The 27709-nt window shown below is 39.4% G+C and overlaps 1 protein-coding gene across 5 annotated transcripts in view; it reads left to right on the forward strand.

Annotated features, from left to right (window-relative positions):
- The window catches only part of DIP2A (disco interacting protein 2 homolog A), a 122260-nt gene that overhangs the window by 52405 nt on the left and 42146 nt on the right, over nucleotides 1-27709 (forward strand). For all 5 annotated transcript variants that reach the window (XR_002439327.1, XM_021398743.1, XM_021398744.1 and 2 more), the window contains 6 exons: nucleotides 1972-2091; nucleotides 7521-7640; nucleotides 14969-15214; nucleotides 24502-24630; nucleotides 25792-25911; nucleotides 27253-27450. Coding sequence is in view for 4 of the 5 variants with exons in the window: in XM_021398743.1 (XP_021254418.1) it covers nucleotides 1972-2091; nucleotides 7521-7640; nucleotides 14969-15214; nucleotides 24502-24630; nucleotides 25792-25911; nucleotides 27253-27450 (933 nt within the window). In the remaining variant the exon portion in view is untranslated. The remainder of the gene's footprint in view (nucleotides 1-1971; nucleotides 2092-7520; nucleotides 7641-14968; nucleotides 15215-24501; nucleotides 24631-25791; nucleotides 25912-27252; nucleotides 27451-27709) is intronic.

Raw genomic sequence — 27709 nt, forward strand, 5'->3', positions numbered from 1 at the left:
TGAGACTCGATGATCTTTGAGGTCCTTTTCAACCCAAGCCATTCTATGATTCTATGATTCTATGAAATGTAAAATGCATTTCTTAAGCATTTTAACTTCTCTTCAAGTATCAGATATGTTCAACCAATTCAGTTTGTAAATTAAATTGGCTTTTCTTTTAGAAACAAAATTCTGCGGAATTGTTTGAGGGAGCATTAGCTCTTTAAACCTTTTTATTCTTTAAAATGATTGAAGCACCATGTCCTTACTCCATGTCCTTACTCAGCTCTACAACCAGCTGTTCTCCTTTGGGAACACTTGGGTTTCTTTACTAGTCTGACGGGGCAGGTCTCACTGTGCTTCTTGGGCCCACCGCACACTCGGTTTGAAATCTGCATGTGTTACACATGACATGCGCTTGTGGCACTTGGTGAGTGAAACACAGTGGTTGCTGATACTGATGTTTCAACCTACCTATGTGAAGGCACATGGGTTTTGTTATTAAACAGACATATAAGTTTCCTTATTTAATTATTAAACTTGGGCTTGTACCATTTCATAAAATAATTTAATAAGTTAAAAGGTTCACTGCAGAAGAAATATCCAGAATGCTCGTGTAGTGCTGACAAATATTGTAATTTTCAACAATCCAAAAAGCTCAAAAAATGTAAAATAAGTTGCAATATGTTTGCGATACATATATTTCATTAGTGTTTCTGCTATTCAGACCATGTAGGGGAAATACACAAGTAATAAGCAGTGTTCAGAATGACACTTAGATTGTGGCAAGCTCATGTTATGGCAAATAATGTTATGCATTTTGATATTTTGTCTAAACACAGTCCTGTGAAGAGCAAAAAGTATGCAGCCATGCTTTCCATTTGATAAAGGAATTTGAGAATAGGTTTCAAGATTGCTGAAAACATTGTCAATTTTTTGATATACTTTTGACTCCGTTTTCACTGAACATAAATATATTGCCTGTGAATTTTCACATGGAATGTGTAAGGTTGCAATCAGGTATTCACCTCAAAGAAAAGTCTGATCATATCTCCTTACTACACTTCTACAAGATCTATCTTACCAGAGAAAAATACCTGTCACTTTGCAATCATGCCTCATTCATGTAATCGCTTTTTGGCAGTACATGTATTTGTGAACAACTATGTTCAAGGACAAAGCACAGGAAGAGTACCATTTCATTAAAAATCTCTGATGAACACATTGAGACCTCACTAAGAGTTTTAGCTACTGCCATTGAACCCGGCTGATGTGTTAGTTTTACAGAAACAAATATCCTACTAGTTTTATGGGGTTTGTTGCTTTCATTTTTTTCTAACAAAAAATAAAAACATAAAAGAAGTTTTGTTACTTTTATACATTAACTCATTAATTGTAGAGTTCTTGTATAATGTGATTCTTCCTAATATTATTCTATTAAATGGATGTAGATTAATGAGACATGTGGATTCCTAAATATTACTTAGCTGTCTGATTTTTAGTTGATAGGAATTTGACGGAATGGTTCAAGTGTTACTTGAAAGGTAGAGCAGTATAATTCTGTAATTTCAGCATCTCAAAGTCTGACGTGTGATTGTAACCATATTTGTAATGTTCCTCTTGTTGTCTCATGTTAAGTTGGGGGTGAGTAGGTTCCCTTTCCCTCTTCTCCATGACTCTTTCCTCCACCATCCAAATGGATTTGGGGTATGCAACACCTAATGATAAATGATTGTACACTGAAAAGAGCAAACCTATTTTTCTGTTCAGAAGTGATTTTTATATTCTGGGTGAAATGGTAATCACATCAAATTTGGTTTTATTTTAAAGAATTTAAAATGCAGGTGGACAATTCTATTTTTAAAGGTATAGACTTTGGGCTCCGGTTGGTTTTGTAAGTAGGTATCAACGGTGGTAGTAGACTTTAAGCATGAGAAAGAGATGTTTTATCTGAGAACCTGAATTTGCATTGAAGTAAAACTCTTATTTCAGGTGTGGATCCGTCCCTGCAAGCAGAGAACAGAATCCCAGGCACCTCACAAGCTACTGCTGTTGTGTCTAAACAGCAGAAATCGCGTTCCACCAACTCAAGGGATGAGCGTTTCCGATCTGGTAGGTGAAAGTTTAGGTAGCTAAAACATCAGCTGTCTTAACAGAAAAGAATTGCCAGTACAGTAGTACATATATCTCATGAGGAAGTTGGAAGTATTTTGGAAGAAGGGGAGAGCTAATGAATATTTTTCAAGTAGCTTTGTGTGAGCGGAAGAAATTGTATCCATGCTTTGTGACTTCTTTATTATTATGAATTTACCCCATGCTTAACAATTTTCTCTTGTTTTCTGATTTGATTTCCGGACTCTAGAACAGTTATTTAAACATTTAGAAGACTATAGCATGTGGGCTCTGGTTTATTTTTGGGTTTTTTGTTTGGTTTTTTTTTTGACTGGGCTGCTTCTTAAAGGGAGGTTATAGGATTATCATATTTACTGCAGATCACTTTCAAATATTTCCTGGTTTGAAACAAGTGCACAAAAAAAGGAAATGTCACAATGGATATTCTACATGAATTTTAAATGGGCACAGTGAGTAACCTGTTTTGGAAACTTCTGTGAAAATATTGTTGTCATCATTGCATTCTGTATCCATTGTTGCTTTTCAGGTGGTCAAAATACATTGTTTCCCTGTGAAATCCCTTGTCACAATGGTGAGAAAAAGCAGATGTTTGGAAGCTTTTCTGGCAAATGCATTTGAACTCATAACTGACATTTTCCTTTTGCTTGCCATGGCCATTATACATCTCAGATTTGGTGATGAAGAGTGCAAGTAATGACGTGTACTGTGTATCCTTAATATGCTCTTATTCTTGAGTCATCTTGCTTCGTAACTGCTGGTCACAGTAGCATATCAGATCATACTTACATTACTGGCATTTAAAAAAACTTGAGTCAGAAATGGAGTTGATGTATCTGCATGGATTCTTTATGAAAATTGAAGGATGGATGAGACACCTTAGATATTCTGAGAATAAGGATTCCTGGGAAAGATTTGTGGAATATTTCTATGAAGTATGACTGAGGCATTTGGATTTATTCAGCCTGGAGAAGAGAGGGCTTAAGGGAGACCTCATTGCGGCCTTCCTGTACTTAAAGAGATCTTAAAAAAATACTGGACACTGACTTCTTACGTGGTTTGAGAATAATAGAACAAGGGAGATTAGATATTAGGAGGAAATTCTTTACTCAGAGAGTGGTGAGGCCCTGGCACTGCTGCCCAGAGAGCTGTGGTGCCCCATTGCTGGAAGCATTCAAGGCCAGGTTGGGTGGGACCCTGGGAAGCCTGAGCTAGTCGGGGAGCAACCAGTCCACAGCAGGGGGCTGGAACTGGATGGGCTTTTAACATTCCTTATAACCTATGGCATTCTATGAATCTGTGATATTGTTTATATTCTTTAAACAGGGGTTATAACAATCACCATGTATCAAATTTACTGGTGGTATTTTTTTTATCTGTCTCTATATGTCTCTTTCAACCCAAGCTGTTTCATAATTCTACATTGATCACTCTTAAAGTAATGCCTCCTATTCATTTCCATGGAAACTACAAATGATACAAAGAGCTCAACTAATCGAGTACTATTTGATAGAACAAATTCTCAGCTACAAAATACTGTTTTTCATCGTAGTCACCACCATTAGCTATTCATTTTTGCCATTGATTAACAAGAGCTTGCATGCTGTACTCATAAAAATCTGCACTAGCAGAGGTGACTGGTGTCACTGCTGAAATGCAGCATCCACTCCTAACTGTGCTCACATACACTATTTGGTCTCTGTAAATGTTCAGTAAGTGTTGACGAATGTCAACAGGTTCAATTTTTTCCATGTAGAGGAGCTGCCCCTCTGCTGCCATCTGTCTCACAGCAACAAAATGTAACAGAGTATTGGTGAGAAGGTTCAACCTTTACTGCCACACCACCAGCATCTGCCTCTGATATTGTGGCCAACATCATAAATTAGGAGGCATTACTTTCAGAGCAACCCTCTTATTGTCAGCTGTACAAGGAAGCTCCTGAATTTTGGAGAAGGTTACGTAGTATTAAAGTTAACTAAAGGAAATATTTGACTAATGCAAAAATTTGTCGTGTAAATTTATGTTTGCATTTTAAATGTACCTTCAATGTAACTTTACTGCTGAATGTATACTAAGAAAGTAGATTTAGTGATTGAATTACAGCCATGATTTCCAGGTTACTTTGTGAATAAGTAGCTTCCAGGTGAATTACAAGGTGAGTCATGAAGGTGATAGAAAGTAATTAATTTAGGTAGCAGTTGATTGTGTTAAACTAACAGAAATGAAATTTGCAAGAAGAGCACAATTACAATAGCGAACACTTTGGAACTATTAGCCAAGAGAGCTAAGAGGATCCATAGTGATATGTTGTATACGTTGCTACTTTTCCTGTCTTACAGCGTCAAGTATCCTACTTAGCTTGCACCAAGGATATTTTAAAGCAAACAAAAAGCAAGCAAACAACCCTGATATATTACTGGTATTGTCTGGGTGAGATTTATCATAGGACTCTTTAGCCTTTCAATGCAGGACGTAGTAGTAGGTGGTTATTAAACAAGTTCAGCTAAATAATTGCTTATTAATAGATGTGGCTTTTAAATATTAGTCTATCAGTGCTAATTATCAGTGCTTCCTCTTTTCCTAGAATTAATATTTCTATGGCACTGTTGGTTTACATTTATTTAAAGTGACTTTCAGTAACTCTGAAATACTGTTCTCAGTCTCAGTGGTCTAGAGTGAAACCAATATTTTTGCATTCCATTAACAGTTTTTTCTAAATGATCGTAAGTGTTCAAGCAGTCCTATTAATGGGCAGCTATCTGAGATAAAGCCTGATGGGTGGCTTTTTTGGTTATTTTTTTGCACTTGTGGCCAATGAAAAATCCCATCACTGCTCCTCGTTCCTCTTTAGAATTTTTGCCTAGAATGATCACTTTGAAGTTTAAACTCTTCAGCAAAAAGAGTTCTTGTAACATATGTAACTGGATTTCCTTTTCCCTTTTGTGATGTATGGCAAGGCTTAGAGTGCTCAGGTGATATCCAAACCAAATAGTGAAGCATTTGCTTGATTTGATTCATGTTTAGCTTATGCACATCCAAAAAATGTAAATAGAGACGCCAGTAGACTGGATTGTTTTCTCTTTTTCCTCTAACTTTTAACCAAAGAAGTTGTTCAGGTTTATTGAATTAGTGGTTATCTTTTGTATTTAAATGAAGAGATAAACTAAAAAAAAAATGCAAGGATTTTGAAAGTACTTGTGCTCTGACTCTAACAGATGTTGATCATCTAGTTGATTCTGATTTTTGAATGCTTTACATCATTGCTGATGCTGTTTTCCATGGCTATTCCTGCTGGGAGATTTATGCATATGTAGAGTATGAATAGAAACATTGACAACACATCTCAGAAAACACTAGTTACTGCATAAATAGCTTCGCTCTGTTCCCCCAAGTACTTTGGCATAAAGAGTCACTGTTGTGCTTCACAAAGCAGTCTCAGTTTATCATAGAGGTTCTAACTATGCTGAAAGTATTTTCTGTGGAAAGATGTCATCCACCACCAGCAGCAGCCTGAAATGAACCTCTTAAATTTCACTTTGCTGGCACATGTTAAAGCTGCTTATCTTTCACAACATTTAGGCAGTAATTTTGGCCACTACTGCTTCTTTTATCAGTTGCATGCCTTATTTGTTCTTTGGATCTGTGGTGGGAGAATCTTATTTCTTTATTTCCTTCCAGCCTTCTTGTTATATCATTCTTTCCTTTCTTTGCATCTTAACAGTTTTGCTATGTCTTCGCAAGAGTAACTGGTGAGAGTAGAATGCAGTTCTGTATAGAACAGGATCTCTTTTTGTAGCAATTACAAAAATCTGTTCCGGTTTTTTGTAGTTTTCCAGAGTTTCCATTTAATGTTAATTTAAATCTTTAATCTTTATAATCTTTGTAATCTTTATCACCCACAGATTTTATCTCCAGCAGTAAATATTAACTGAACATTTCCATCAGTGAAATACTGTTAATAAATACCGTAGGCAATAAATTATATAAGTTTTCCCTGAAAAGCACTTAACATTACAGAGTTTAATGATGACAGTGTGATAGACAAGGTGAGAAAAGCATGGAATCATAGAATGGCCTGGGTTGAAAAGGACCTCAAAGCAGAGGCTTTGCAGACATTTTTGCAGGCTGACAGCCCTACATGCTGTGTACCCCACAGTTCATAGGACACTTTAATCCAGTGTATTACTGTTACTGCTGGTTTTCCTCCTGTGAGGATGTGCAGTTTCTATGAAGACTCCTGTTCCTTCTCTCGTCTTCAGACTCTCTGCTGCCTGGTTTTGTCCGTAAACCCAGATGAGTTATCTGGTAAGCCTTTAGGGCATCTGAAGATGCTTTCCGAGCAACTCTGGTTTCTCTTTCCATACTTCCACTTTTTCCTGGTAACTGTTTCTCAGCCTGTAACAGCTAGGTCTTTACTGCTGTGCCCTTATGAGTGTACTGCTGCAGTACACCACCTGTACTGAACAATGTACTGAACAGGCTACAAGATGTCTGCTCCAGCTGATGAGCAACTCTGTTCAATGTGCAGGCGTGACACCTTTGCGGCAGTTGCAGAATACTGTATTTTCATGTCGTGTAAGAGAGCTTGATCCCACACCAGTGAATCCTCCATGCTCTATTGGCCTTGCCACAGTCACACTTGCTTTCTTAATGTGGGAAGTACCATTCCAGTAGTGAATGCAAAATTCCAGTAGCAAAATGCAGTTACAGAAACAAAAAATAAAGAACTTTTGGTGGAAGTTTTTAAAGAGAAGACCAATTCCAGCAACAAGTGTATGGGTTACAGCAATGACTTTATCACTGCTTGCAGAATTGTCTAATGATCAATCAAAACAATAATTAGCTTGCAAAGTTGTACAGGGTCCATTAGCTGGTACAGCATCTCCAGTTTGTACACATATTACAGGTCAAAAATTAATCTTGGTTCTCTCTGAATGTCATAGCACAATTAAGGTACATCCTGAAAGGTTTTCTTTTATTTTTTTGGCAGTCCTTATCAGAGAGATGCAGCCATATGGGACACTAGTTTGCAGCAGCCATTTCTAGAGGCAGACAGTGCAGATTGCTTTAGCTGCTGCTATTTGGAGAGCTAAGATTAGTAGCAAAACTGGTTGACCAGTGGAGAAGCAACTGATGCACTTGTAACAGCTTCAGAGTTCAAAACCGCATAACTGGAATTTAACTTTGGACTGTTCTCCTTTCTGCTCAGTCTCTCATTGAGACTGAGAACCTGTTCCAGAAGTGAGCTAAGCAATTGGACTGAGTACAGGACAAAAGCAATAAGGGCCCTCATGTGCAGTTCAGATTTTGTGTTTGAGCTGTTGAAGATCGTATTTGTGCTTTCTGTGTTTTTAGAAAGAAATTGTGATTGAATTTAATTTCCTAACTTTTTTTGTTTGTTTTCTATATAGATGTCCACACTGAAGCAGTACAGGCAGCTCTTGCAAAATACAAAGAGAGAAAAATGCCTATGCCTTCAAAGAGACGGTCTGTTCTTGTGCACTCTTCAGTAGAAACATACACACCTCCAGGTATCTATTGAGTTAACATACATAAATCTTGCCAGGTACACTTGTTTGCAAAACCTAAAGAGCAAATGCTTTGTTCTGCCAAGATGTAAGTATATTGCAACAAACTTCTTCCATATTCATAGATGTATATTCCTGATAATCATGCGTCGCCTGGAATTGTTTATTTATGTCTTTCCACAAGATTTTTAGTGTTCCATATAGAAATACTGCAGCTACTAAAGGTACACTTGAAAGCCACAATAGAGTGAGCAGATGTCCTTTATGCATGAAGTTCATTCTTTTACAAAAAGTCCCCTTTGGAAACTGAGAATCTTGGCAATCATGTCAGAGCTATAAGTATGTTACTTTGGGTTGCATAAGATACTTCTTAAGAGTTAAAAAATATGCCAGTGTAATGTTACTGCATTAGCTTGCTGAATGCTCATCGGATGGTTTCAACTGTGAGTAATTTAAAATGTTCAAATGCTGTCATTGCTCAGATAGTTTAGATCAGGATGTTTTCTTAATTTTTTTTAGTAAATAAATAATCTTTCCATTGGCTCACGATGAATTTTCTAGGAGTTAAGAAAATCTTTCTCCAAATACATGTCTTTCTATCAAGTGTTTTGAGGCCAGTATTGTATACAAAGACAAGGCATTTCCCTTTGCTCTTAAGTAGGGAATGATGTGCTCTTACCCTTCCTAATGTGGCTGTGGATTAGAAGCACACTGACCTCTAGTGCTCTTCTTCATCAGTTTTCTTTCTTAGTCCTGTAAAAGAGCAGATGTACTATGCTGCTCACTTGCTTCCTGGGCTATGTTTCTTCCTTCAGTTCATACTGTTTAAAGGAAATTCCATTTTTCTTTGCTTTTTGTGCAATTTTGTATTTTCTTGTGTGGGCTCTTTGATTATTTCATTAGTTAAAAGTATTTATCTTCTGTAGTTTTAAATCTGCTCTTCCAAAATCTTTACGTTTTTCCTTTAAGATGTTACAGTGCTTTTTTGTTAGATCATTCTTCTACTATGCATATACTCGAAAGCCAGTAAGGACAACTAATGCAGCAGGGAGGCTTTCATGCTTTTGAGTTTTCTTGCATACAGGTCATGTATAAATAGGGAAGCTGTCATGAATTGCATGGAGTGTAACGCTGGAGAAAATTCACGTACAGTGACCATCTTATATCGTATATTGAATCTTCAAAGAGAGGGCCTAAATTTTCTGTTGATAGCTTTTCAAAGCAGTGTTTCTTTTCACTGTCCAAAATAAGTGCTGATATAACAATCAGTGGTGCATTTTGTGTAGTATCACTGTCCTTGCCTCATTCCTGTAGTTTGCCAAATCACTATGCATTTGGAGTGAGGTGTATCATGACAAGAAAAGAACACACTGCTATTCTGCATAAGGTTCAATAATACAAAAAAAGTTGGCTTCCAGAAGCTCCACTGGGATGGATAAGGGAGTAGGAGGACAGCTAGATTTTCCTGTCTCCATTGGCATTTAAAACTAGAAAGAATTGCCTGGTGTTCTTTTGCGGGAACTAAGGCATCTTTCTCTTTTGGCTACCTTCAGGACAGGCTGGGAGCAGCTCTGATGGTGTCCCTGCAGCCACTGCTGTACACGCTCCATCTGAGGTCTGCACACTGCATCAAAGGAGGAAAGTCTTGGGGGCTTGAGAGACTCTACGAAAAAATCATGATAGCTTCCCTCTATATAATGTGGAGAATCTGTGAGTTTATGTGATCAGTGCTGAGCTCATCCACACAATGGAATGCAAGAAGACAGTGGTAGGTGTGGGAGCCCAAAAAATGCCCTGCCCCATCTCCTTCCACACCCATCACTGACCCATCCCTACAGGCCCAGAGTAGCATGGAGAGCAACATCAGTGAGAACCCAAGTTAGGAACTCAGACAAAGGGGTCACCTTTTCCAGGCCCTTCCAGGGCTTTCCCTGGAGAAGCCTGCACCTTGCTTTCCACATGAGACCCATCAAGTCTGGTCAGCACTTCAAGCACCTTATGAGCTGGGGAAGGCAGGTGCTGCCAGGGAGGCATGGGGTAAGTCATGGGATGCAGGGGAAAGGCATTTTAGGACTGCACAATTTTTAGGTGATTAACCAAAGGTAGAGAAATGGATGGGTTTTGGTGATTTTTGGGGAAACAAGTATGGGAAAAATAGAGGGGTAAGGGCATTTAAAAGGCCAATCATATAAATGATATGCTTGCCTGGCATACCATGCACCTGACTAGTGTTTCTAAAGTAAATTTTCCAGGGTGAAAGGACTCCCTGTTGGATGTGTAGAGACAGGCTGAGGTCCACCAGTTGGAGTGAACCACAGATTTGGGGTCTGTGTGCCTGGAGAGAGAAGTGTGAGTGGACTGAAGTGCCAGCAATGCGTAGAAGAGCAGGTCACTGAGGCCCCACAGTGCCAGCAGCAGGAGTGAGTGGAGCCTGAGTACCAGCATCTGGATACCAGTGACCAGAGAGACTGCAGGGAGGGAAACCGAGTGCTTGCCTCTGATGTGGTACTTGGGCCAGAGGCCTGTGTCAGCCAGGGATTGAAGCAGAATGAAGCCACTGGTGCTGCCTGTGTGTGTCTGCATGGGTTATCTGTGTGATAAGCAGTGTTTGTACGCATGTAGGCTATACGCGTGCTCCATGTGAACGTGCCGTGCTTGATCCTCAGCTCTACTTGGAGTTGGGGCATGGAGCTGTGGCAGCCTTACCTCTCTTAGGTGGACAGATTCAGCACTATATATTTTCCCTTAACAGAAAAAGTTTGAACAGCTGCAGTCATATCAAATAAATTCCATCCTCCTTGTTGTCAACTGTGATTTACAGAATTTAGATAATTTGTGAAGTACCCTGCTGAGGAATGCAGCTGAATTCATCAGTTACAAGAGATTAGACTTTTGATCATTTCTTCTTGAAGGGAGGGTTAAAAAACGCTATCAAACAGGAGCTGCTGGAGTATCATCTTCTAACACACATGCCCAAATTGATAGCACAAAAGTAAAAAATACTGAGGCTGGGCTTTAGTAGGATACAGAAGAACACTAACTTATAATGAAAGAAGAGTTTAGTGTTCTCTCTGTGATCTATTGTGTAGCTTCTAAGAGAAGGTTATGGAGACACTTCTAGAAGATATTGGACCACTAGATGAATTTCTGAATCATGAGAGATGAGGCTATTCCAAAAACTTTGAGAAGTTGCTGCTTCTGCATCAATTCATCAAATGAGGCCCATAAAAAGGCAGAAATAATTGTCTTATTTTAGAATCACAGAATCCGGTCTTAGGCTGGAAAAGACCTTCAAGGTCATCAAGTCAAACTATTAGCCTGATCTACCCTCAGTGCCACATCCCCACATCTCTTAACTGCCTCCAGGGATGGGTATTCCACCACTTCCCTGGGCAGTCTGTTTCAGTGCTTGTCCACCGTCTGTGAAGAGTTTCTTCCTGATGACCAATCCAAGCCTCACCTGGTGCAACTTGAGGACATGTCTTTCCATCTTATCACTTTTCACCTGAGAAAAGAGACTGACCCCCTCCTCCCTGTGACCTCCTTTCAGGTAGTTGTAAAGAGCAATGAGGTCTCTTCTCAGCCTCCCTTTTCTCTGTACTAAACAACCCCAGTTCCCTCAGCTGCTCTTCATAAGTCTTGTTTTCTAGACCCTTCACCAGCTGCACTGTTCATCTCTGCACATGCTCTATAAACTCAATAGCCTTTATGCAGCAAGGGCCCAAAACTGAACGCAGTGTTTCAGGTGCATTCTCACCAGTGCCTTGTACAAGAAGACAGTCACTTCCCTGGTGGCTGGCTACGCTATTTGAGATACAAGCCAGGATGCTGCTGGTCTTCTTGGCCACCTGGTTGCTCTGCTGGCTCATGTTCAGCAGACTGTTCACCAGCACCCTCAGGTCCTTTTCTGCTGGGCAGCTTTCCAGCAAACCTTCCCATGCAGCAGTATTGACTTGTCATTGTTATGACACAGATGCAGGGCTCAGCAGTTACCCTGGCTGAATGTCTTGCAGCTGAGCTTGGCCCATTGATTTAGCCTAGCCAGATCCCTCTGCAGAGACTTCCTACTCAAACAGATTAGCTGTCCCACCTAGCTTGGTATTGGCCACAAATTTACTGAAGGTGCACTGGATCCCATAATCCACATCACTGATAAAAATGTAAACAAAACTGGCCCCAGTATTGATCCCTGGAAAATGTTGTAGGTGGCTGAACACCAGCTGGATTGAACTCCATTGAACTCCATTCTCTGGGACTGCTTGAGCTTGGCCATTCAGCCAGTTCCTTACCTGTGAACTGTACATTTGTCCAAGCCATGGGCATCCGGTTTCTCCAGGAGGATACTGTAGGAAATAGTGTCAAACAATTTATTTGTAGAGTTGACTCAACAAGAAAATTTTGAAATTGCAAAGAACCTGAGTAGCTTTAAAGCATCCAGTTTTACTGTCAGGTACTGGTAACAAAGACTGTTACTCTGGCAGGGAATTTAGGAGACTTGCTGGATCTGAAATTAGTCTTTAGAAGAAAAAAAAAACTGTTTTTTTTTCTGATGAAGGATTGATTTCAGGAGACATTGTGCTACAGAGACTCACGCCCTTCACCTGAATGGGAGGCATTACACTACTCTCATGGATTATCTTTTTTTATTATGTAATAACCACAGTGTCATGATGGCTGTGGAGTTCCACATTCCTTTACTGTTATTTTTCAAATGAGTTCAAACCCAAACTCCTTCCAAACAATTTTGCTATCTAATTTGAAGGTTTTTTTCCATTTCACATTACTAGGAATGTATTGACCTGAGCAAGTAAATTACTGCCTTAAAATCCTTGCATTTGCAGAAGTTAATGCAATTAAAATGAGACATTGTTAATAGCTGAAAGGCTGTTAGAAGTAGTTACCATCCATCACCAGGAAGAGAGCTTGCATTCTAGTTACAGTATTAAATTCAAAACCAAGTCTCCTGACTGGTTGTAGTGGAACTGCTGTTATTGGCCATCTCCAGAAATTTTGATGTGCTTTTGTTTTCGCCTAATTGAGCCTTTCCTTCCCATCCACATTTCATGTGATGAGAACTTGAGCTGCAGTTTCAGTGTGTGTTTAGCCTAGAGGGCGATGGTTGCTCTGCCTCTCTTGGGCCAGCTCCCGGCCAAGAAGAGCTGCAAGCCAAGTACATAGCATTCTGTGCACAGCACTCTGGGCTTAACTCCTGCGTTGTCACACAGCCAGATGTTACCTAGCTGCTTTTCTCTTTGAGATAGAATTGTTTTGAAATTAGCACATTTTTACTATGAGGATTTCCATTTCATACACATTCATATTTTACATTTAAAGGTTCTTTTTCTGTTTATATAAGATATCTGAAAGCTTAGAAATTTTAGAGGGACTTTGTAGAACTTGTAACTGGGTAACAGACAATCAGAGAAACCTTTGAGAATGTTCTCTTTTCTCAGAGAATCCTCTGAGAAACCTTTGTTTTTCAATACTCCTATTTTTCACTCTGAAGTGATAGTAAATCACAAATGTGGCTTTTTTTTCTAAGCCTGATTGTTTGTTATCCTATTTTGTTACAAGTTCCTGGAACTGTTCCTGTTTGCCTTCTGCCTAAAAGAAAGGGAAGGTTGTAAGCGCTAAGGGGTTGGTTTGGCTCCTTTCCAGGGGCAGATGTAGTCAGCAGCCGAAAACTGCAACTGTGGGAGTAGACAAGAAATACCATATAAGGCCCAGTCCCAGGAATGGTCATCCACAGCTGTATCTTCTCAAAGTCACTTGTGTGTATTTCTATTCAGAACTTGTTGTATTTGACTAGAGATGGTCAAGTAAAGACATTTGTGATTTTAACTTTGAAAAAGCTACTGAGGTAAACAGGATTTCTAATTTTATGATTTTACACTGGTTAAGAGCAATTTTACTGAAGCTGCTGGAAATGCACATATTCTTAAAAACAGGATTGAACATGTGTTAGTTGGAAATTGTTGCCAAAGATGAAGTAATGCTTTTCAATATGGCTTCAACAAGATTTGGTTGTAGAATTACATATCACTATGTTCAGAGGATTTAGGAAAGTACCAAAACAACAACTGAAGATTTCTGAGGCAACAACCCCAGGTCACCCAGGAGCTCCATGTCTGGAAAGGACTCTGGTGTACCGCAGTGGACACCCTATCTTTTTCATCAGTTGTTGTTTAGCTCATGTTGACTTCTGCCTGCAGTACCTTTTCAGGAATATTCTCACCGTTATGTGTGACTTAGAACTACTCTGCACAAACTTGACTTTGTATTAACTTTATCCTGTATATGGGCAATGCATTGTTGTAGGAGCATCCTTTTGATTACCGGGGTGGAGGGTGCTGTGTGGAGGATCTAGTTCTTAAAATGCAACAGTTCCAGTCTGAATATGGATCCTATTTAGTAACTTCTTTTTTTTTTTTTGGCAAGCATAGTTTAACATCCTGGTTAACAAACTGCTTAACAAACTGGTTTTGCAGGAAATCTCAAACTTGAAAAAAACAAAAATATAAACATTTGTTAGAGTAAAACATCTTGACTCCAAGTGAACTGAGATTATTTTATATATTTAAAAATACCTTCTTATTTTATTGAGCACATAAGAGAGATTGGATGCAAAAGGGAAACTTACGAAAAGCTGTGAGTAACTGGCTGGTAACTAAAATGGTTATTAGGCTTCTAACAGCAACAAATATACATCTGCAATAAAAACATGTTTTTCTGAGCATTTATATGTTATGCACATTAATATCAGCTTCTGGTTAAAGCTCATGGGTTTTAGTTCCTTTTAATTATTCTTCGATTAATGAAATGACTTTTTCATTGACACTGTACTTTTTTTTAGTAAGTAGCTAAAAAAATGTCAAAGGAACCTAAGGGTGAAAAATTAAAAAAAAAGAGGAAAGGAAAGGGAAAAGAAAATATATCCAACAAAAATGTGATGGAAATTATTCAAATGGGATGAGTTCCAGTGTATCTATTCAGAAATATTCCATAAGGGTGGTATGCTTACTTAGCATGATTCTAAGCATATTAAGTATCTTAGGTAGAAGCTTTTTTCAAGCATTGTCTTTCCAAGTACAAGATGAAACATAAATGAAACTTTGCTTCAAGGTGCTCTTGTTACAGCACGTAGAATTTGTTGCATTATCCTAAAAATGATAATGAACAGAATTAGTGCATGTGAAGATACCATTTGCTTAATAGATGCATCTCATGTGTAGCACATGAGAATGCTGCGTGAAGAACATGGAAAAACTTCGTGTTCCTGTCTGTTGGGTCATTCGCACATTACATGCCTGTCATCATTATTTTAATCACAGACACATCGTCAGCATCAGAAGATGAGGGCTCGTTGCGTCGGCAAGGGCGGATCACCTCCACTCCGTTCCAGAGCCATTCCAACGTAGAGCCCTGGCTTAACCGGGTTATTCAGGGCTCATCCACCTCATCCTCTGCATCTTCCACCTCATCTCATCCAGGAGGGAAACCTGCTGCTGCTTCCAGTACTGCTACTGCCACTGCTGCTGCCACGGTGCTTGCAGATCTCATGGCACATATCCAGCTAGGTTAGTAAAGAACTCCCTGCGCGACTGGAATAAAATCGAATTAAAATCTCAAAGCAGAGCTAAATGCAAAAGTCAGGTATGTGCTGTGCTTCACCAGGAGATGTCCATAAATAGCCTTAAAATGTACAATCTGCAGACCGGATATGTATGATACATATGTATTTAATTACAGTTAAACCAGTTGTTAATGAGATCTGAACATGCATTCTCTTGATAAAATTCTTGATTTATCAAGAAATGGAAGTTAATTTTTCAGTGATCTAAAAAGCGGTATTTCAAAGGGATCATGTTTTTGGTGTGTGCTTTATAATCTTACATGTATTTTCAGTAGACAGCGTTATGCTATGGATTTCAGAGGTAGCTCAACTGGTAAACACGTAGAAATCTAGAAATACATCCAGACTGTTTGGGAAGTTTATGAAATTAGAGATACTGAAAAAGCTAGATTTCAGGGTGAAATATGATTTTCCTTTAATTAAAATCTGTCATGATAAAATTTGTCCTTTATTCTGGAGTTAAAGTGAAAAAATAGAAGTACTGGTAAGCCAAAATGTGAATCACAAAATCATAGAAGTTGGAAGGGATCTCTGAAGATCATCTAATCCAGTTCCCCTGCTGCAGCAGGTTCCTTAGAGTACATTGCAGAGGAAAGCGTCCAGGTGGGTTTTGAGTATCTCCACAGAAGGAGACTGCACAGCCTCTCTGGGCAGCCCATTCCAGTGTTCTGTCACCCTCAAAGTAAAGAAGTTCTTTCTCTTATTCGTATAGAACTTACTGTGTTCCAGTTTGTGCCTATTGCCCCTTGTCCTGTCATTGGGCACTTCCAAAAAGATCCTGGCCCCATCTGCTCGACAGCCTCCGTTTGGATATTGATAAGCATTGGTATGGTCAACTCTCAGTCTCCTCCAGGCTGAACAGTCTCAGGTCTGTCAGCCTTTCCTTGTAAGGGAGATGTTCCTAATCATGTTTGTGGTTCACTGCTGGACTCTATCCAGCAGTTCCCTGCCTTACTTGAACTGGAGAGCTCAAAACTGGACCTAGTGCTTCAGATGTGGCCTCACCATGGCAGAGCAAAGGGGAGTATAACCTCTCTCAACCTGCTGTCCATGCTCTTCTTGATGCACTCCAAGACCCCATTGGCCTTCTTGGCCACAAGGCCACACTGATGGCTCGTGGCCAACCTGTAGTCCACCAGGACACCGAGGGCCTTCACTGCAGAGCTCCTCTCCAGCAGGTCAGCCCCTAACTTGTACTCATGCATACAGTTATTCCTCCCCATGTGTAGGATTCTACTCTTGAAATTGTTGAACCTCTGCAGGTTCCTCTCTGTCCAACTCTCAGCCTGTCGAGGTTTTGCTCTATAGTTGTACAGCCTTCTGGTGTGTCAGCCACTTCTCCCATCTGTGTATCATCAGCAAACTTGCTGTGAGTGCATTCTGTCCTTTCATCCAGCTCACCGATGAAGATGTTGAACAAGATTGGACTCAGTTCCGACCCCTGGAGAACACTGCTAGCTACAGATCTCCAACTTGACTCTACACCTCCAATCACAAACCTCTGAGCTTGGCCAGTCAGCCAGTTCTCAGTCCACCTTACTGTCCCCTCATTTTCCCACACTTCCCAACAAGGATGTTATGGGAGACAGTGTAAAAAGCCTTGATAAGTCAAGGTACACAGTATCCACTGCTGTCCCTTCATCTAGCCAGCCAGTCATGACATCCTAGAAGGCCACCAGGTTGGTGAAGTATGGTTGTTTCCCCTTGATGAATCCATGTTGGCTACTCCTGATAGCCTTCTTTTATTTCAGTGCTTGGAAATGACATCCAGAACAAGTTATTCCATCACCTTTCCAGGTACAGAGGTGAGGCTGACTGGCCTGTAGTTTCCCAGATCCTCCTTGTTGCCCTTTTTGAGGACTGTAGTGACACTGACTTTCTTCCAGTCCTCAGATACCTTTCCCATGAGTGAGTTTTGTCTCAATCTGTGTAACAATGAAGTTCCAGAACTTCCTGTTATTTTTTTTTTGTGTGTGGGATAATTAGTAGGGTGGGAGAAAAGCCATCTTTTCCATTGTGGAAATGTTTTTATATTGTTTCTGTACAGGATCAAGTGAAAATTGACAGTGGATTTGTATACAACAGGTGGATAGTAATGTAAAGCTATGGGGAAGGACCTAGAGGTGTAGTAGTCTATGTATTTAAAATATTTATCTTTTTTCCAATATAATTTAGAAAAAAAAAATAGTTACATTTGCGTTTCACCTATAGTGAATGGTTTGGGTTGGAAGAGACCTTAAAGTCTCTCAATTCCAACCCTGTCAGACCAGGTTTTTCAAAGCTGTGTTAAACCTGGACTTGAACACTTACAAGGATGAGACATCCACAGCTTCTCTGGGCAGCCTGTGCCAGTGCCTCACTGCCCTCTGAGTAAAGAATTTCTTCTTATCTAATCTTAAACCTACACTTTTTTGATTTAAAAGTGTTATCCTTTGTCCTATCATACGCTCCCTCATAAAGAATCCCTCCTGATCATTCCTGTAGGCTCCCTGTAGGTACTGGAAGTCCACAATGAGGTCTCCCCAGAGTCTTCTCTCTCTTCTGCATTTCACATGGGAAGCTAAACAACAACTCTAACTCTCTCAGCCTGTCTTTATAGGAGAGGTGCTCCAGCCCTCTGCCCACTTTTGTCGCTTTCCTCTGGACCCACTCAGACAGGTCCATGTCTTTCTTGTGCTGTGGACCCCAGAGCTGAAAGCAATACGTTCTCAAATTCTTGTGTTTCTAGTACTGTGCAGTAGGTATCACATATACTGTTCCTGAATGTTTAGAGTTCTGGTAGTTCTCATACTCAGCTTTTTGCTTATCTGGTGCTGTATGCCTACATAGACTATACAGCCAGTCTTCTCTAATTCTTTATAGAGAACAGGTTAGGTGAGATAGGAAGAACAATGAAATGCTTCAGTAGATTTAAACTGAAGGCTTCTGTGTACTGAGATGTCACTTAACAGGATAATTTAAGGCATGCGTTTGTTTTTCAAATATCCATTAATTTAGATAGTCTAGCTGTTAATTTAAAATTTTATTGAAAGCCCAATTATGTATCCTTTAGACTTATTTTTCTCGATGATACAGATGTAGAAACAATGATTGACATCCCAGTAGCCCCAGTGCTGGCAATTTTCTGCAGGTGAAACTGATTTGGAAAGATGGAATAGCTTTTCTTTTTTTTTTAATTCTGCAAGGCTCTTTGGTTGCCAGAGAGCCTGAGGAAGCTTTAGCTCCCTTCTGTGTTTTGCATGGGAATCTTTTTTTTTTTTTGTGGAAACCCCGTATGGAAAGGAATATTTAAGCTTTCACTAGGCAAAAAGCTTTTCCCCAGTCACGTTTAGTGCTGTTGCCTTAGAAAGCTTCTGCATGCTGAAATGTTGATTTTTGGTTTGTGTGTCATACAAAGCTATGGACAGCATTTAGCTTTCTTCATTTTTCTATACTTCATCAGTACTTCATCCATAAATGTAGGCTCTTCTGTTTTGTGGTTTTATTGTTAGCGAGAACTTTCCTATTTGTATGAAATGTGACCATTTCATTGCCTTTAAAGAAATCTACATTTTCATCTTCTTTTTTCCAAACTTATTTATACTACTCTTAGGGACTTTGAATGTTGCTGCTGGATCACTGGGAAGTATTCGGTGTACAAGACTCTGGGATAATACGGATGAACCACTGATGTCTGCAGCCCTCAAAATCTGTTTTAAGAAGGAAATTTTATTTATTTCTTCATTATTTTAATATTTATTTATTTGTTTCCTTTTATTAAGGAAATTTTATTTATTGTGCTTAGTGGGTATAAGTAAAGTGGAGTATTTCTATGCCTTGCTATGAGGACAGTCTGGATTTTACATTACGGATTCATAGGGATCACGTTTAACTCCTTAAAATTTACAAATACAATTATGACTAACCTTTGAAGTTTATGTAAGATTGTTAATGAAATTCTAATATAACTGTAAAAGCTTGCAAGATAAGAATAATATATGTAAAATGTAACACAGCAACCTTTTTTACTGAATCTCAAGCTGTACAAAGAGAGAGATCAAATTTCACATTCAGGCTCTTAAGATCTATCCATCCAGAGTATTTAATCATTAAAATTGTATGCAATATCAAGGTCTAAATAACTGCTCAAAATCCAGCACCTAAGTAGCTAATTGTTTAACTGCGTGCAGTGGAATCTTTTCAAATTTCAGTAACGGGAAAGAAGTGTGTAATTATAATTTCTATCAGGAAGGAGGATCAGGGACTGTTAAAAGCTCAGAGAGTCGTAGTTGGAAGGGACCCTTAAAGATCTCTGAGTCCAACCCCTTGCCCCACACAGCACCACCCAAACCCAAACCGTATGGCTGATTGCGGTGTCCCAACGCTCCCTGAGCTCTGGCAGCTTGAGGCCATGCACACTGCACTGGGGAGCTGCTCCATGCCCACCGCCCTCTGGGACAGTGCTTTTGCCTCACCCCAACCCAACCCTCCCCTGGCACAGCTCCATACTTACTCTGCTTTTACATTGCAGCTTTTTTTGTTTGTCAATAAATACTGGAATACTTTCACAGAAGAGGCCTTTTGTGTGTCCTAGAGCATAAAATGAGAATTTTTTAAATTCCTCAGTGAATGTACTGACTTCTGCAATATATAACCCATCTTTCTTACATATTTCAAATATTATGCTTTATTAAAATATTCTATACTTTGTGTATTGAATAACTATTCACAGTTTTCATATGCTGGAGAAATTATATTTAGCATATTGTTCCCTTACATCATCTTCCCCTGTGCATTTTTAATAAGTTTGTATTAAATTCCCAAGCAATAGGCTGCTGTATTGGAAGCGCAAGGTTATGGTACTGTATCAAGTCAAATAGAAATATACATCCTGTTTAAGCTGCTTGTCTTTCATCGATAAAAGCAAGGGCAGTTGTTTTGGGCCTTTTATTGTTTTAGTGTAATACTTTCTTTAAAATGACTACAGGTAGCAGTGTGTCAAGGTGTTCTTAAAATTTGCTGTTTCATCTGTGGATTATTTCCCACCTTAGCTGTTGTAAAGTACCAGGGAAAATGGATTATCATGATCTTTGACACATAATCTGTTTATTGAAAGACTTAAAAGTCCAATTTGAAAATGTATCCACTTCTCTCTGGTATTTTGAACATTTCCCCTGTGCTCGTCTGTCATATCCCACCCTTACCTGTGAGGGACGTGGTTAGTGAGCATGGTAGTGATGGGTTGATGGTTGGAGTGAGTGGTCTTAGAGGTCTTTTCCAAACTTAATGATTCTATGATTCTATGAATTCCTTTCCTTAACTGGAAGCAGGGATATGAGGTAGGTGTTTGAACTATGATTGCTGTATTAATACTTCTACAGGAGATTATGAGAGTGTTTGAAATAAGGTTTCTAAGATTTTATTGAAGAGGAACATGCAGGAAGGAAATAATGGTTGAGGGATCCTGTTTTAAGTTGTAGCTGGGTTAGTGTGCTCTCTTCGTTTTATTGTTGTTCCGGTAGAATTTAATAAACTTATTTAAAATGCCCATTTTTACTGAGTAATTTCCAAGAGATGAAATGAGATACAGCAATCTGTATCTAACCCAGCTTCCTGCTTAGGTTAGGGTTTTTCTATAGTGTTTGAATCTTCATTATAAGGTTCTTCCTTAGAGATTGCTTTCTGTCTGATGCCTTGCTTTTAATTTTCTATATTGTATCTTATGCATTTTTTTCTTGGGTTACTGCATTTATCTTTTGCATTTATTGTCTCCATCTCTTCTAATCAGTAATTGAAAGTTACTTCAGTCTAAATCCAATTTACTTTAGTCCCAAGTCACAAGTTTGTTCACATGATTTTTTGGCCACTCTCCATTTCTCTTTCTGTGCTTTGTCACAGTATCCCTAGGCAAGATACTCATTTCATGGATTTTCATGGAATTGTGAGTTGCTTATATAATTAATGAAACGAACATGATTTTCATCTGAGCGTAAGTCCTGAAAATGGAAATCATTCTTTGTGTATGCATAGAAGGGATTTTGTCTTGTCAAGGCAGCCATGTGAAGATCGGTTTGTACACAATGTACACAGCTACTGTGTACATTGTGTAGTACACAGTAGCTGTGGACAGAGAAGTTGTTCATAAGCACCCGTGGAATTCCACTTCTGCAGTTAGGGATACTGATTTGCATGAAACTTGACTGTGAGATGCTTGTGAAATACCTGACTGCTGCAGAGCAGCACCTCCACATGTAGCTCTTTTATGTGCTTATTTTCAGTTGGAGATATTGTTAATGTTCTTTTTTTTCCCAAGCATTCTCATTTTTTGTGTGATTTTTTTGAACTCAGCTCTTCTGTAAGTGTTCCCAAATACCTTCTTCCCTCTGTTACTTTCTGTGCATTTAGTTGCAGAGCTTCTATATTTCAAAAATCTACCTTTTGCATGCGTGTGGAAGATTGCTTTTTCTTAACAGGAATATAAATGGTAAAACCCACATCCTTTCAGCATTTCAACTTCTGTACTTTAAGTATGGCTTCTGAACTATATGTGTGTTGGGAACATTGCATGCCTGGTAGCCCGTAGCTGACTTTTCTCAAAGATTTACGATATGACCTTAGATAAAAAGTAAGCTGTGTACGTGTGTAATGTAGTGCTTGTAGTGCTGTGCTCGAAAATAGCCTGGGAAATGATATTGTTTTGAGACACTCCTGAGATTTGTGGTGCACCTATCTTGTAAATAAGTACGCTATATAAGGAGGGCTGTTGCCCTAATAAAGTTTAAGCTATTTGAACTCACACTGAGTACTTGCTTCCCACGCGGGCTGACGGGGGCTTCGGGCTCAACGTCGACTGGCGGGTAACCCTGTGCTAGTGTTTTCCTACATATGTGCACCAAGTTTTGTAGAGTGTGTGTGTGTGTTTTATTCTCTGTTGTGATTTCAGTATATCTACCTATATGCACATCACATCAAGTGCATGCCACAGATTCACATTTTGGGTCCCCTTAGTGCTTAGTGGTGACAACATCTTCTATGCAGAATGGTATTTTGAGGATTTCCACTGATAAAGCAACACTGCAGTTACATCTCTGATTGTAGTTCTTGCTAGTATATTAAAGGAATAAAAGCTTTACACATTAATAATCCCTCCAGCATTTGTAAATACAGTGGGCTAATACTGCCCTATGGGGTCCAGGTACATTGGATTCTGTTTCCTTTCCTATTAAGTACACTTTATGAGTCAGTGTTTTGGGACTTTGGAAAAGGTAGGAATTAATACAATTTAAAAAAATGAAAGCTGTATAGTGCATATCAAGAGCCTTTCAGTTTATTCTGAATAGATGGGCTTTCTATAAACATTATATAATCACTAAGTGATTATATAAGTCACTCATTATATAAGTCATACTCATTATATAAGTCACAATCACACTAAGTGATTATATGGATCAGTTCTACACAGTTGCCATGTTTTATTGTTACCGATTTTAAATCTAACATTTGTTAAACCAAGTGATACTTTGTCCTTCTGGTATCTTACCCAAATGAAAGAAATTTGTGGTGCTGCTTAATACCTGGCAAGACAGATCTCTCTAATACAAGATTTGTCATTGCAGTGATGATGACTGAAAAGTATGAGAAGAAATTTTCTGGTGATCCCACTAAAACTGCTTAGAGCTGCATTGGTGGTTTATCTATAAACTCTGGAAATCTGTGAGCAGAGCTACAAGCTCTTAATACCTTACAGCTAATCACTTCCTAAAAATGAGTTGCTGAATATGCATCTTTCACAGCACTGCCTGTATCTCCCCAGGCATTGGTTCTTGCTGCAGAATTTCTCCCATACAAAAGTTCTTCAAGGGCTATCACTGGTGAGCTGTATGACTTCATGCAGTTCTTCCAGCATGGTGCAGCATTCTGTTTATAAGCTTTTTCCTGTTGAAATCCAATTTTTATTCATTAGGATTCTGAATATTACAGGTCTCCAATTCCTGATATCAGTAATTCAAGCGTTCCTTACTTGAACACTTCTTCCCTGTGCTTAAATTTCTTAACCTGTGATTGCATTCAAAACCATTCCATAAAGTAGGTCACAATTTTTCTAATGGTAGTATTCCCTTGTGATCTTTTGTAGTATAGAAACATGGTACAGTTCCAAGCAGTGCAAGTTCTTGCCTTAAAGGTTGTTGCACGGTGATTCTTGAGTCTTTGGTGTTCATGAGAATTTGAGAATTGCCCTGCTTTCCTTATGTACATGTATGTTACAGAACAGTTAAGTATTAATTGCTTGTATCACACACCATTGAAATTAAACAGTTTGTCATGTCAGGCCATACACGACCACATCATGCCTCAGGAAGCCCTGTGCTTTATCTGTTTTGATCAGTGGTGCACCAAAGTGTGTACACTGTTACATCTACACTGATTTTTTAAGTGTACATTACATGTAATCCAGCTGTTCTCTACTAATACCGCTTCTGAAGAGTGTCTGTACCACAGAACAGGAAGCTTTGATACACAAATGCATTGAGTGACTGTGAAAAATGTGGTAAGAAAAGCTGATGAAGAAAAAGGATGATGTAATCAAACTTAATGGTCATAGGTAAATTTCGAGTCAGCTGTTACATTCCTCTGAGAGAGTCTCTCATATCTGTGTCCATCCTCAAGATGAGTTCAGACCTAAATGTGCTACCTTTGCCACTGTAAATCTAAATCTGCATTCCTTAATAAAAGTGTTCCTCTTATTGCCTGCAGAACTTAGGAAAGTATTTGATGTAATCCTGGGGAAAAAGTTCCCTTCTTTGAAGCCTCATGCTTCTGTGCCTTCTCAACCTATGGGACTTAGAATAGTAATTCCAACAGAATAGTAATTTTGGTGATTAGACTTGAGGTGCCCCTATTTTTACCAAGAGATGAGGCAGCCCTTCTTTCTGGACATAAGGTGTTTATTCATAACACACGTCCTTGCTTTCACCTTGAAGTGATAGAGTGACCCATCTTTCTACTTATGTCTGAATTTCCTTGGATCACTTTGGAATCTGAAAAAGCTCGTTTCTGCTCTGGGAAAGCAAAGCGGTTCCTTTCAGAATTCAATGCTGCATTTTCATTCCCCCCTTACAGTTCTGGTTATGATTTAAGAAAACAATTTTGTCAAAAGCAAGAAAACAGCAAGAGTGCTGTAAGAAGCAACATTGGATGCACTGAATCTTAACATGATTGATGGGCTCATTTGTTTTTCTCACATTTCTACAGATAACCACTCAGCACCTCCTGATGTAACCACTGGTCTGGTGGAACACTTGCAACATGAGCGTCCACAAGTAGCATCAGTACGAGGAGTTCCCAGAGGCTACAACAGCAGCATTTTGGAAACTGGAGATGGTAATTGTATTAGAAACCTCCCACCATCTGTGTCCCTTTTTCTGAATGAGCAGAACTGAGCTTGATGCCCATCATGTGCCATGCCTCCTCCAAAGCCCACTCTTCATTTACAGTAGTGTGGTGCATATGTCAGTCTGCAAAAGTAAGGCTGTTTCACATTTCCTGTGTTCTGCTGCTGGGAAGCACAGGGTGATCCCTCACTAATTACCATCACAAGCAAAACAGACTCAGCACAGGGAGTTGAATATAGTATTGCCTGTTGCTAACAGACTAGAGCAGTAAGAAACTAAAAGCAAACTAAAAATGCCTTCCCCTTTCTCCCATCCACCTTCTTCCTGTATCTTCCCTCTGAGCAGTGCAGCCCACAGCATTTCATCTCTGCCACTGCCCCACGGTCATTCTATGTCCCTGCTTCACGTGGGCTCCCTCCCATGGGATGATGCCATCCTTCCTGAACTGATCTTGCATGAGCTTCCCATGGGCTGCAGCTCTTCAGGCACTGCTCCTTCATGGCTCTTGTACTGCAGGGTCCATCCTGCAGGAACTGCTCCAGCAGTCCAGAGTCACAGGCAGCAGTTCCAGGCTGGGACCTGCAACTGCAGGGGCTCCATGGGCTGCAGCCTCCTGCAGGCCACATCTACCTGCTGCACTGTGGGCTCTTCCACAGGCTGCATGTGGAGATCTGCACTGTCCCTGGAGTACTTCCTGCCCTCTTTCTGCACTGACCTGGGTGGCTGCAGGGCTGCTTCTCTCTCAGTTCTCAGCACTCTCTCCCAGTTGCTGTTAGACAGCATTTTTTCCCTTTCTTAAATTTGCTGCCAGTGACACAGCCAACGTCACTCATGGCTTAGCTCTGGCCAGCAGTGATTCCCTTTTGGCTCCAGTGGGAGCCTTCTCTGATCTGACATAGGGCAGTGCTAGGATCTGTTTACAGAGCCTGTCCTCCTGCTGCAGCCCTCCATTATGAAAACCTTGCCTTGTAAGCCATATTTGAAACTGTTAATGTTTAAAGCATTTTTTATCCAAACAAGCTATTCATTTTGAATGACTCTTCCACCTGAAATCTGTGCTGAGCTTGGAGTGATGTTGTCAGCTATATGGAAACATGTATTTGTATGTTTATCAATACATGGTAAATAATGCATCCTTTCTGTTTGGCAGGTGTCCCAGTGAATAGCAGAGTATCCTCTAAAATCCAGCAGCTTCTAAATACCTTGAAAAGACCAAAGCGCCCACCTTTGAAAGAGTTTTTTGTTGATGATTTTGAAGAACTACTAGAAGGTTAATTTTCTTTTAAATAAAATTTTCACTCTTTCTGTAAGGAGTTCAAGAGAGAACTGATAAGGCTTAGCAAGCATTGTTTTCTTTTTTCTTCCTAAAGAGAAACAATAATCATGATGGAACTGTGATAGCATATGACCATTCTGTCCATAATATAGCAAGTGAAGCTTAATAGTCAACTCAGCCCTCCTACTGTGTGTACTTATACTCTCTCTTCCTCCTTTGCTTTGGAAAATCTTCTGATTCAGCCCAGTTTGGGCCAGTGTGATGACCATTGTTTACCTGCGTGCAGCTTGTTATCTATGAACAGCCACCATATTCTTTTCTGAAAAGAAAAGTGTTTTAGCTGGTCAGTGTCCAAGTCTACGTAAATGAGAAGGGTTACTTACTTTTAACTGGAATTCATTTGGTTGACATTGTTTGCATGTATGTTAATATCTTCTGTTTGGAATATAGAATATTTCATGATTTTAGAGGTTAAGAGGAATTGAATACATAGACTACACTGTGCAATGTTACGTATCTACTGCATAAAAGCATAGTGCTTCTACATACTCTGCAGATATTGCTTAGTTGATGATTCATTTGCTATTTTGCATGTATGTCTCTGGACAGAAAGTAAAGCATTTTGAAAAACAAAGCCACCCTTCTTTAAAACCAGCAGCATCAGTTAATCTTGGAGAATATTTTTTTTCCTTTTATAGTCTTAAAGATTAAATGAAAATTTTATTCTCACTGCTGTATTTTCAGCAGTTGCTGCTAGATTCCCTGTACTGTTTATTTGATGCTCTAAAATATGAAGTGTTTGCAGTTCTGTTCCTTCTGTGAAGGTTTTCCTGGCAAACTTCTGTTTAAGTGTATGAAATAAACCAAAATACTCTGTAATACCAGGAGCATTGCACCTGATTTGTTTTATTAAGGTACAGAACCATACAGTCATTCTTCATCACCTGTTGAAAATTTGGTGCAGTGAGAGTACATCCAATCGGCGTTGAAGCTATTCTTTCTGATAATGCTTCTTGGTTTGGTGTAGGCTTTCATTCAAATAGATGTGCAGAACAAACAGCAGAAAATAACATCTTCTCACAGTAGGGAAAAAAGAGCGAACTCAGGATTTAAGTTCTGTTCCTGTGGCCATCTTCTTTGAACAATGTGGAATCAGAACTACAAGATAATTTTTTATGAAGCCAGCAGATGATTAACTTAGCATTATCGTACAGCAGGGGAGAAGCATTGATAGCTGTGAGGAAGGATGAGTATGGCTTGTAGAATAGTCTTAAGTGTAATTTGCACATTTGGTAAAGACTGACATTCACCTGCTTTACTGTTTGCTGATTTTAGTGCAACAGCCTGACCCAAATCAACCTAAGCCTGAAGGAAATCAGATGAATGTACTTAAAGGTGAACCCGTCGGTGTGGTTACCAACTGGCCACCTTCTCTGCTGGCAGCCTTGCAGCGCTGGGGAACTACCCAGCCAAAAGCTCCTTGTCTGACTGCATTGGATACAAGTGGGAAAGCTGTTTATACACTTACCTATGGTAGGTCTTGGTGGTAACTGTAAGAAAGCAGCAGATGTTCCTTGTAAAATGAATGGTTGGCTTTACTTAGGAGGACCAGACTGCTCAGGACAGATCCTTTGAGACTGCTATTCAAATGCAAGTTAAAAGTTCATCGTGTATGAAAAAAAATTAAAGTTAATGAAGGGAAAATAGATAACATTTATTCTTTACAAGTGGCTGTTTATAAATTTCAAACAATTGTGTCCTTTTGCTTGAAAGAACCTATAAAAGAAAGCTA

The sequence above is a fragment of the Numida meleagris genome, chromosome 5 (assembly GCF_002078875.1).
Source record: "Numida meleagris isolate 19003 breed g44 Domestic line chromosome 5, NumMel1.0, whole genome shotgun sequence".
NCBI classification, from domain to species: Eukaryota; Metazoa; Chordata; class Aves; order Galliformes; family Numididae; genus Numida; species Numida meleagris.